At 44.3% G+C, this 12,142-nt stretch overlaps 1 protein-coding gene across 4 annotated transcripts in view; it reads left to right on the top strand.

Annotated features, from left to right (window-relative positions):
- Abcc12 (ATP binding cassette subfamily C member 12) overlaps positions 1-6,204 on the top strand; it is a 59,017-nt gene extending 52,813 nt beyond the window's left edge. For 3 of the 4 annotated variants that reach the window (XM_077793145.1, XM_026406896.2, XM_026406897.2), the window contains 5 exons: positions 357-516; positions 1,642-1,720; positions 2,736-2,849; positions 5,849-6,013; positions 6,118-6,204. In XM_077793145.1, coding sequence (XP_077649271.1) covers positions 357-516; positions 1,642-1,720; positions 2,736-2,849; positions 5,849-6,013; positions 6,118-6,204 — 605 coding nt within the window. The remainder of the gene's footprint in view (positions 1-356; positions 517-1,641; positions 1,721-2,735; positions 2,850-5,848; positions 6,014-6,117) is intronic. The other variant, XM_077793146.1, reaches the window with a different exon arrangement.
- The last annotated feature ends 5,938 nt before the right edge of the window (positions 6,205-12,142 follow it).

The following is a 12,142-nucleotide window of genomic DNA, read 5'->3' as shown; positions in this document are numbered from 1 at the left end:
TTGGATCGGCTCTAATTTTCCCTCACATCTATTTACTGTAAATTAGGACTTCAGGTTAAATGGTTGTGTGAGTTGGAAGCAACCACACATCCGTTTTTATATTAATTAAATGAGAATCATTCTGGTGAAATGAGGCCCAGAGGATGACTTGTGTGCTAAAGGCCCCTGCGAGGACGGGCAGGTTAACTGTGACAAGGCTTCCGCCCCCTCCCCCCCCAAGTGAGGAATTTCTGCCTGCACAGTCATCCACACAGAGTCATTTTCGTTGCATTAAAAATTCCTTTAATTAAATGCCGGGGTATGATGGAAGCACAAACGAATGTTGGATTTGTTGTTGTGCTTTTTACGGTTCCCAGGGAAGTCGTCACTGGGAATGGCCTTGTTCCGCCTGGTGGAGCCAGCGGGCGGCACGATCCTCATCGATGAGGTGGATATCTGTACCATCGGTTTGGAAGACCTCCGAACCAAGCTGACCGTGATCCCCCAGGATCCTGTCCTGTTTGTAGGTACAGTAAGGTAGCTGGTTTTGATCATCCTGCATTCCTATTTTTGGATAGTGAAACCAGACCCACAGTCCCCAGGGCTTGACTGGCCTGGGGCTGTCCTGTCTCAGGGAGGCAGCATCTCCTTGGACTGTTGGTACCTGTTTTTTTGAGTAAAGCCTTCGAAGGAGATGGGGAATAGGGCCATGAGCTCTGCATTTTAGAAACTCCATTATTAATAAGCAAGATGCTTTGATATGTAGGGTGAGCAGATATCCCGGTTGGCCCTGGACAAACTTATTTTATGCCTGTATCCCGGCATTTCTTAGTAATGGCCTCTTTCAAAGGTACCCCAGAGTGCATAATGGAATAGATGGATGGTAGCCTTACATATGAAGCCATCTCTTGGAAGTGTATTAATTTGTTCCTACTAAAGAGCAAACAGAAGCTGTTCAAGTAAAAGAACAGCAGGATTACAATTTCCACGGGCCCAGGATCTGAGGTCAAAGCATGAAAAGGAAACTGCAGCTTCTCAGTTGGTCCAGTGAGAGGGACATTCCCTCAAATGGAGCACCCAATGAGGCATGGGTGTTTTCTATAGCGTGGCTTGTAGGAGAAATACATCTTGAGACACTAGACTTACAGCCTGCATATGATGCTCAACCCTGTGCAAGGTCCTGGGAGCCGCAGAGGTACTTCTGGCCTCTGAAGGCTGAGTAGATTTGGAATGCCAGCTTGAGTTACTGGCTTTATCTCTCTGTTTGCCAAGAATTTATGGAAGGTCAAACCTACTTTGCTGCCCAGGGACATGGAGAGGCCCAAGTGTTGTGCCTTCCTCTCTGCAGGGCTTCGCATTTCCGTCTGCCTCAGTGGTCTCTGATTCATTGCAGAGTTGTGGGTGTTTGGTATCATGGCCAGGGCTGAGCACTATTCTTGGAGCTGCAGGCTCCACACCTGCCCCCTCCTGTTCTCCCCTACCTGCCCCAGAAAGAAACGATTGCTTTGTCTTTTCCAGCTTCTAGAGGCCACCTGCATTCCTTGGCCCATGGCTCCTTCCAGCATCCCACTCCTTCCCCATGTTCTTGTCTTTGGAAGGACCCCCCAACCCCCATTCTCTCGCCCTAGGAAATCCAGCTCCTTCTCCTCTCCTTTATTGCAGGTACAACTTGGATCCCTTTGAGAGTCACACCGATGAGATGCTCTGGCAGGTTCTGGAGAGAACATTCATGAAAGACACAGTAGGTTTCTGGGACTGTTCAGGATGAGTCCATTTCCCAGCCTCAGTTCCCCCAGATACCTGGTCCAGGTTTAAATTTGACAAGCACTTGGAACAGCACTAGGCCAGGTTTATTTTGTGGATGCCACATACGTCAGTAGAATACAGTCCTTATTTGCTCTTTTTCTTTTTTACATAAAAAGCAGTCACAGGCACTGTTTATTATGGTTCTGCAATGATCCAGTTAAGTGTCCTACGTGCATTGAGCTCACTCAGTCCTTGCAATAGCTCTCTGAGGTTGGTGCTCTTACCCCTCAATTTAGGGGTGCAGAAATTAAAGCTCAAGGAAAAGACATGTCCAGGTCAGTGAGTAGCAGAATAGAGACATGAATCCAAGTCCAGCTGATTCTAGAAGGGGAGTTATGCCTTATTATGAGGCCAGTGGCCTCATTTATCAGGACAGATAAGCCCCAGGAAGATAAGGGGGTATGGCCTGTCCTGGGAATGACGAATATGGCTAGTTTGAGGAGACTGAGTCATCTGTGATCGGGGAGCCTCCCCGTCAGAGCTGCAGTCCCAGCTGGGGTCAGCAGGTGAGCATCCTGCCTATGAAGCCACATGGTGCCAACATGAGCATCTCTCAAAGTCACTCTGGCTTTTTGCACTGAATAAATCAGCCCTTGCCCATGACCCTGTCAGCCCCAAATGTTCCTGTCCCACAGTAGCCACCCTAAAAGCCATTTCTCCTTGTTTGTGTGTTCTCTGGAACCGTCTGTGCATCATTTGTACTCTTTTGGTGAGCTGTCTACGGGGTTCTATGAGTCACGCTGTGATTTTAAATTATTAATGTCCGCCTCCTCCCTGGTCTTTCCCTGGTGCCTGTTTGCAATATTGAAATGATTGTTGTTTTGCACTTTCTTTTCTACAGTAAAATAAAGCAAGCTGATAAATGCAAGAGAAGGGGGCAATCAATACAGACGATTCAGGACAATTTTATAGATCATCCGCATAAATGTGGCATTTTCTATGTTTTATAGATAATGAAACTCCCGGAAAAATTGCAAGCAGAAGTCACAGAAAATGGGGAGAACTTCTCGGTAGGGGAACGTCAGCTGCTTTGTATGGCCCGAGCCCTTCTCCGTAATTCAAAAGTAAGGAAACAGCACGGAAAATGGATTGGTCAAATTTTGGATATTTCCTGCAGTGCAGCTCAATCCAGGAGACGGGGCCCGGCGTTTGTCTTTCAGCAAAGACAGAGCAATTGAGCCATTTAAAAACTGATCACTTTCTCTTAAGTCAAAGTTGTGAGGGCTAAAAATTGAAAAATAACAGCCATTTTCAGCAGTAGCATCTTCCTCTCCTGGGCTGCCCCACCAGGAGGTCTTGCTTAGGTATTCTCTCTGTTCCCCTCAGTGGTTTGAGTTTGAAAAATCTGTCTCTCAACTTTTTCCCTTTGTCCCCGAACAATTCTGTGTCCTCAGAAACGGTACCCAGGACACTCAAGAAGGCCAACAGAATGCTAGCATTCACAATTTGTAAAACACATTCCCTTTTTTTTTTTTTTTTTTTTTTTTAAGTGACTTAGCTAGCCTTGCTTACTGATTTGGAGAATGCCATTGTTCAGGAAATCCCACTCTGAATCCTCATCAAGGGTAGGACTCACTGTGTGTATTCTGTAGATGTGCTGGTGGCAGGGGAAAGGGAGCCAGGACTGTGCTTGGTGCCTCCTATGGCAGTGCTCATGCTAAGTGCTTCTGTGTCTTTCCATTTCTTTCTCATAATAAGGCATAACTCCCCTTCCCATGAGGGAATGGAGCCATGGAAAAGTAACTGGACTGAGATTCAGCAGAGGTGGGAGTTTAAGCTCTCTAATTTGTAAAATCAAATCAGTTCTGTGGTAAGCACAGCAATGCTCCCTCTACAAAAGGAAAAAAAAAAAAAAGATGTCTATGCCATGATACCCCAGACCTATAAAATATGTTCACTTACATGGCAGAAAAAACTTTGAAGATAGGCTTAAGTTAAGGGCCTTGAGATGGAGAGACTTTCCTGTATCTCAGTGAGCCTGGTCTATTCACAAGTCTTTTTAAGAAGCAAGCAGGAGAGTCAAAGAGAGAAGGAGGTGTGATTCCAGGAAGGGACCATGGGCTACAGAATGCAGGTGGCCTCTAGAAGCTGGGCAGGGCAAAGCACTTTCTTCCCAAGAGTCTGCTGGAAGAACGCAGCCCTGATGACATCTTGATTTGGGGGATTGTTGGCTTCTAAAACTATAAAATGATATATTTGTTGTCATTTTAAGCCTCGAATTTTGTGGTCATTTGCTACAGCAGCAGTAGCAAATGTATCTAAGTGTTGTTTTTATACCCCATGCTGGTTTGCTGAAGGTCTCTTCAAGGTTCCTTTTCTAAAAAAATTTTATTCTAATTTGTTATATATGATGGCAGAATGCATTACAATTCATATTACACATAGAGAGCACAATTTTTCATATCTCTGGTTGCACACAATGTAGAGTCACATGGTTTATGTCTTCATACGTGTACTTAGGGTAATGATGTCCATCTCATTCTACCATCTTTCCTATCCCCACACCCCTCCCTTCCCCTCCCACCCCTCTGCCCTATCTAGAGTTTGTCTACTCCTCCCATGCTCCCCCTCCCAAACCCCACTATGAATCAGACTCCTTATATCAGAGAAAACATTCAACATTTGTTTTTTGAGGATTAGCTAACTTCACTTAGTATTATATTCCCTAACTCCATCCATTTACCTGCAAATGCCATGATTTTATTCTCTTTTATTTCTGAGTAATATTCCACGGTATGTATATATATATATATATATATATATATATATATATATATATATATATATATATATATACATTTTATTTATCCATTCATCTACTGAAGGGCATCTAGTTTGATTCCACAGTTTTACTATTGTGAATTGTGCTGCTGTGTCTGTGTGACTGTGTCCCATCAATGTTTGTATGCTATTTTTAAGTCCTTTGGGTATAGACCAAGGAGTGGGATAGCTGGATCAAATGGTGGTCCCATTTCCATACTGCTTTCCATATTGGCTGTACTATTTTGAAGTCCCATCAGCAGTGTGTGAGTGTGACTTTTCCCCCACATCCTCTCCAACACTTAATGTTGTTTGTATTCATAATAGCTGCCATTCTGGCTGAAGATGAAGTCCTAGAGTAGTTTTGATTTGCATTTCTCTAATTGCTAGATATGTTGAACATTTTTTCATATATTTGTTGATTGATTGTATATCCTATTCTGAGAATTGTCCGTTCATTTCTTTGGCCCATTTATTGAATGGGTTATTTTGGTGTTTAGCTTTTTGAGTTCTTTGTATACCCTAGAGATTAGTGTTCTATCTGATGTACAGTGGTTAAAAATTTGCTCCCAAGATGTAGGCTCTCTATTCACTCACTGTTTCTTTTGCTGAGAAGAAGCTTTTTAGTTTGAATCCATATGCAACAAAATGAAATTAATCCCTGTCTCTCACCATGCACAAAACTCAACTCAAAGTGGATCAAGGACCTGGGAATTAAGCCAGAGACTCTGCGACTAATAGAAGAAAAAGTAGGCCCTAATTTCCATCATGTGGGATTAGGCCCCAACTTCCTTAATGAGACTCCTAAAGCGCAAGAATTAAAATCAAGAATTAATAAATGAGATGAATTCAAGGTTTCTTTCTACATATTTGTAACATTAGAATACACCATTAAAAAAAGGAGGCTACTGGGCTGGGGATGTGGCTCAAGAGGTAGCGCGCTCGCCTGGCATGTGTGCGCCCAGGTTCGATCCTCAGCACCACATAAAAACAAAGATGCTGTGTCCGCTGATAACTAAAAAATAAATATTAAAAAATTCTCTCTCTCTCTCTTTCTCTTTAAAAACAAAGTAAGAAAAAAAAAAAAGGAGGCTGGTGAACATACAGCCTTGTTCCTCCAGCAAGCCTCTCTAAGGAAGGTGAAGTGGGTGTGATTTGACTGTTCTTTCACTTTTCTTTTGTAATTTTTTAAAAAAATGGATGCTTTTCTCCCTCTTTTTAATAAATAGAGCTGAGGCTGTGAATTTCCCTCTTGGCACAGCTTTGGCTTAGCATGATTTTTACAATGTTTCTTCCTTGACAGATCATTCTCCTGGACGAAGCCACCGCCTCCATGGACTCCAAGACAGACACCCTGGTTCAGAGTACCATCAAAGACGCCTTCAAAGGCTGCACGGTGTTGACCATCGCCCACCGCCTCAACACCGTTCTCAACTGCGACCGTGTCCTGGTCATGGAAAATGGGAAGGTGCAGAAAGCTGTGGTCGGCTTCACCTCCCCAAAGCCTTCAGTGGTTTGGGCATTATGGTGGGTGATTTTTTTTTTTTAATTTCATTTCTTCTTCTCTTTTAGGTGATTGAGTTTGACAAACCAGAAGTCCTTGCTGAGAAGCCCAATTCTGCATTTGCAATGCTACTGGCGTCAGAAGTCCGACTGTAAAAATCCCTGGGGCTGATCTGAGTGCAGGAGGAGGGTGTGTGAGATAAGTAGGATGAGTCTGCAGGAGCCGGAGCTATCCGCTCAGCTGGGTGCCCTGGCCACAGCCCCTCCCACCCTTGGAGTACAGAGTCCATCTGGGCCTGAAGTTGTGTCCCCTTTCCTACCCAACCCGTGAAACTTCACCTCAGCTGGAAGGCTTGGGGTTGGTTCTGGGTGGTGGACAGAGGCAGATGGGAGTTAAAGGATTAAAAAGTTGCCCCTCACCTCCTAAAACCTCAAGGGCCCCTCAATATCATCCAAGTACCTGAGAATGGAAACATTGTAACTTTCTGTTGAAAATCAGTCAAAGCAAACAGAATGGGAAAATGCCTAGGCATGGAGCTTACAAAGGTTTCCTTATCTTGTTATCAGAAGGGAAAAGAGTAGAGTTCTCTTCCTGTTTAACTCCTATTCACTTCTATCTTGACTGCATGATAAACAGTAACTACACAGATCTGTAGCATGAGTGATTATAGTGTTTGGTAAAAAAAAAAAATTTATTTTGAAAATCATATTGTATGTTCCAATTGATCTGTTAAAATAACCAGGAAAACAAAAATGTTAGAGTTTCTCTATAAATGACATTTTTATATCTTCTTTATTGGTCATTAAAATGCGATAGGAAATTAAACTACCCTGAAATATTGACTTGCAATTATTTTATTGAAGATATTCCAATTTCCACACTGTTTCTTCTCATAGATCTTCATTGTCTTCTCCCTTGACTCTGTAATAGTCCTACACAATCATTCACCAAATGAAAGATTTTCTTTCCAACCTCAAGGTTTGCTATGATGGATGCAGGAAAGATGCATTCCCAGTAACCCAGGAGTGAGTTCTGTTAATTCATGGTGACATTTGGTGGGGATAAAAGTATAAAATCTATTGAACATTGTGTAATATTTGCCGAGGGGCACACCCCAGTTCTGGATAGTTCCATGCCGCACCCTTCATTCTGTTCCCCTTCTGAGTCTTCATAAGTGTTCTCTAGTCAGGGTTCTGTGGAGGAACAGAATTCACAGGAAGTATAATTATAAAAAGGGAATTTATTAGATTGGATTACATGACCAGAAGCTGGATAGTCCACAATGGCCGTCTGCAGTCTGGAGAGCTGGGGGAACCAGTAGCTGGGCCATCCAAGAGCTGAAGCCCTAGAACAAGAGGGATCCATAGTGCTACCCTAGTCCAAGACCTAAGCCTTCTGGAGAATCACTGGCAGAGTCTGCTTTGTCAAGAGTGAAGAAGTGTCGGATATCCTCAGATGACCTCAGCAGCAATCAAGAATCCCTTCAAGAAGAGTGGAGTTGCATTTGCTGTTGCTTCCTGGTTCTTCCAATTTTTATTCCATCCAAGCCACCATCCTACTGGATGGTGCTGCCCAGGCTTAGGGAGGGTCTCCATTTCAGTTGGCTCTCTCACACTTCAATCATTCCTAGACACACCCTCATTGACACACCCATAAGCCTCTCAATCATCTGCGACTCTTAATCCAATCAAGTGAACAATTGAAATTGACCATTTTAGTCTCATACTTCCCCCGTCCTTCCAAATGTGGAGGAAGGCAGAACCTGACACGTGAGCATTCAAGGAACACTTGTGGCAACCCAAAGGGCAACAACTGATGAGCTCTCTCAAACACAAGCAGAGCCTGGTGGGTTCCCCTTCCAGGTACGTTGGCATGTTAAGGTTTAAAGGAGAAATGCTGAGATTTCTAGTAGATAAGAGCTAGGATGGTAAGGGGGGATTTAGGGGCTTATGTCCAACAGATCTTTCTCCAGTTTACCTCTGGCCAGGCCCTGAGCAGGTGAGGCCAGCACTCCTGGGCCCAGGCAGAGCTCCCAGTCTGGTGAGTGTGTTAAAGCTCCAGCTCAGCAGTTCAGCATGGAGGGTGTGCTCTCAGGAAGGATGTGGCTGAAAAGGTCATGAGTAAGGGGGTTCCTTTGGTGGGCATCTCCATGCCAAGCGTGGACTCCCTGTAAAGTGGCACAGTGTATTTTTACACCATCAGCACTTCCCCCCATGATGTGTGACCCTGATCTGAGGTCATCAAACCCTCATCCTCAAGGCAGGCTGAGTGCAGCCAGCACCTTCTTGGATGTCCGGTGACCCACGTGATAAGTCTACTAGACCTGTTGGTCCCTGTCAGTCATGGGAATCCATACCAATTGTGTGGTGTGGAGGAGGATGCTTGATTTTGTACCAACCTGGCACCATCCAGGCCATCAGCCCCCGATTTCAAGGTGTATCCGTGAGGACAAAGGTAAGTTGCAATGATCCCTGTTGCTCATTCAGAAGCCCTGAGGGATGAATCACCTCCTGCAGCTCCTTTCCTGCCCACTCTTTTGGCTGGTACTGGCAGGAAAGAATACTGATATCGATCCCGACATCTGCTGAGCCTTTGCAGTGTGCCAGACACCGTGATAAGCATTTTTTCATGAATCATTTCACTGAATCCTTACCTCACCCCATGAGATGGAAGCTAAGGTTCATTGAGGTTAGGAGCTTAGCTACAGGCGTGCAGGAAGAAAGGCACAGACAGAGGATTTGAACCCATCCCCTGGGACTCCAGGGGCCCTGCTCCTGACCCCTCCACATAGAGCCTCTCCTGCCCTTTCCCCTGGACCTGTCACAGGGATGGTGATGGCTGTCAGCATCACACGTGGGGGACAGTGACTTTTGGAGAGGTGGCTGTTTGCATGTAGACCATGGAACAGTTTTAGTGAACCCCCACCCTGACCCCGACCACGGCTTATCACTGCAAAGTCAGCCAGGGAGAGATGATGTCAAATAATAATAACCAACATTTACCCAGGGCTCCTCAACAAACAGGCTCTCCTCACTCAATCCCTGCCATATCCCCAAAGTCCTCACCTACTAGGTCAGAATGTTGCTGTTCCTCACATGTTGAAACCCAAGCACCAGAGCAATAGTGTTGAGAGATGGCTTCTCTGGGAGTGGCTCAGGTCATGAGTACAGAGCTTCATGAAAGAGGCTCAAAGGAGTTGTCTACCACTTCCACCATGGGAGGACACATCCAAGGCACCATGTGTAAAGCAGAGCCCTCAATGGATGCCACCTCCCAGCTTCCAGAACTAAGAGCAATACATTTCTGTTTTCATAAATTACCTAATGTAGGGTGTTTTGTTATAGAAGCTCAAGTGGACTAAGCAGTGCCAGTGTTATCTTCATACTACTGATGAGGAAACTGAGAAATAACATGTCAAGCTCACCTTGAAAGCCAGTGCTGTTAAATCCCATGTAAAAATTGCTGGAAATATGAGATTCTCCAGGTGAGAAAGAGCAGCATTCAGGGTCAGAAAGCCTATGTTTTGGTCAGAATGGGCCCAGCTCCACCGCAGTAACAAATGAACCCAGATCTCAGGGTTCAGCGATGGCTACATTTCCTATCCTCTTCAGCTGTGGTTCAGGCTTAACATCTGTCTCTGGCCATCATCACTCTTGTGGGAGAGGGCAGACAGGCATGGCAATCAGAAGTGACACATGCCAGCCAGGCATGGTGGTGCACACCTGTATTCCCAGAGACTCAGGAGGCTGAGGCAGGAGGTTCACAAGTTCTAGGCTAGTCTGAGCAACTTAGCAAGACCTATCAAAAAAAAAAAAAAAAAAGGAAGGGGATGTAGTTCAATGATAGAGCTACCTGGGTTCAATCCCAATACTGAATTTAAAAAAGGAGGAGACATATGTCACTTTGTCATATGTCACATTTCATGGGCAAAACAAGTCACATGGTCAAGAGCATGTCAATATGTTTGTGGCAAGGGAGTTGTGTTTATATATGTCACCTGCAGGGAAGAACACGACACCCAAGAGCCACACTTCATCCTGCAGGAAATTGTATGATCCTTCTCTTTGGAAGGCCAGCAAATAGTCTGAACAATATTACAACCTACCAAAACCTGGGCTTGGGTCTTGGTTCTGCCACTTGAGTGACTATGTGATCTGGGAAAAGCAGTTTGCCTTCTCTGAGCTTCTGACTTCTCATCTGTAAATTTTGAGGTTTAGACTGAGTACCAAAGTCATTTCAGTCATAAATTTCATTTAGGAGAAAAAAAAGGAGGTAGAAGAACAATTTATAGAGCATTAATAGTGATATTTAGATGTTCAGAGGAATTACAGTGTCCCCTCAATGTAATTATTTTCTTAAATGTTAAATTTGTTAATTTGAACAAAGTTTAGCCAAGTTCTGGGTCTTCCCTTACCATCGGCTTTGAGGATCAGGCAATAAGAAATTCTTTGAAAATTTCTTCTCATTTATTTTGCTGTGCTCTGACTTCCTCTGCCTTTTGGGTGATCCTGAGCTCAGTGTCATGAATTAGAACCTCTTCAATATTCTTTATCTGCTGCCAACAGAGAATGGAGGAAGCCACTGACATTGTTGTTATAAATTAGTAACCAATGGCCTGTGACATGGTTCACAGTCATTGGATCCTGTGTTTGAGGGTAGCTGGTACGGAGCAAGGGTAAGTAAATGACAGCCCAAGGGCCAGATCCAGGCAGCCACCTGTTTTTATAAAGTTTTATTGGAACGCAACCATGCTTGCTGACTCATTATCTATGACAGCTTCCACATTTCAAAGACAGAGTTGAGTGATTGTGACCAAATGTACAACCTCAAAGCCAAAAATGTTTGCTGTCCTAATCCTTTACAGAATGAGTATGTCAACTCCTAATTTCAGCCTTGGCACGTGATAGGAGTCACGTGGGAGGAGAGTCTGCTGGCTCACGGTCATGGCTTCTGCTGAATAGCTTGGTTCTGTGGACTCTGAAGCTATGGCAGCCACCTTGTGCTATGAAGGAAGGGGACAGATGGGCAAAACAAGTTCGTCCTTATGACACTGAGTGGCTGGGTTGCCAAACCCATAGTCATCCTACCTCTTGCCTTGAGATGTTTCGAGAGGAAACGTTTCCCTTAATGATTGAGCTTAACGTGGGCTTGCTGCTACTTGCAGCGTCGTGCGAAGATGCTGACCTTGACCTGAGCTTCCTCAGAGCTAGGATCCCCACCCAGGAGCCCAGGAGTTAAGTCATATTCCTCCAACTTAGATGGGGTCCGAACAAGCATTAGTTCACATCCATTTCTCCTCATTCCATTTATGAATATTTTCCTTCATTTTCCTTCCCTACAGCCCCAGATCAGAAGGACTCTAAATTCACACATTTTATTCTTGCTATTTAAGTGAACAAATCTGAAATCAGCCTGGAATTGTTGGTAAAAACTGTTCTTTGCTAAGAAGCTGGAATGACTTTGGCCTGAATGGAATGATTTAAAATGGATTGAAAAAATGCAGGAGGTCAGTTTGGGGTCAGATGGATGATCAAAGAAATCACTTTTCTTTGGGCCATGTATAGAAGGTCACCTCTGGGTGAGGCTAAATCGAGCACTAAAATCTTCAAATAAATGCTGATTTCCATGGAGAGGTCCTGCCTGACTTCATGATGTGCATGCTCGTGGCTCCTGCTGAAAAGTCGTGGCTCTGGTGGGACCAGCATTAAAGGGCCAGACCAACCCAGTTTCTTCCAGTTTAGCATAAAGCACAGCTCAGCCAGGCTGATCTTTACCTTCAGCTCCAAGAGCATCTGGAGCTCTGGGCCTCCTTTACCTTGAAAGAAATGCACCCAAAGGATCCTAAGTTTGAATTGTGGCAATTGTTTTGCATTTTAAAAAAATCTATATTATGGTAAAATATATATGACATGAAATTTATCATTTTAAGTGTGCAGTTTAATAGCTTTAACTACCTTGGCAGTGTCATGCACCACCACCATTATCCATCTCCAGAACTTTTTCGTCTTCTCAGACTGAAACTCTGTATTCTTTAAACTCCCCATCCCTCTCGGCAAACTCCTGGCACTGTGGTTTAAATGTCCTGACCAAAAC

The sequence above is a fragment of the Urocitellus parryii genome, chromosome 15, assembly GCF_045843805.1.
Source record: "Urocitellus parryii isolate mUroPar1 chromosome 15, mUroPar1.hap1, whole genome shotgun sequence".
Taxonomy (NCBI): domain Eukaryota; kingdom Metazoa; phylum Chordata; class Mammalia; order Rodentia; family Sciuridae; genus Urocitellus; species Urocitellus parryii.
Note: the sequence above shows the minus strand (reverse complement) of the source record. Positions and strands in the feature narration are given on the sequence as shown.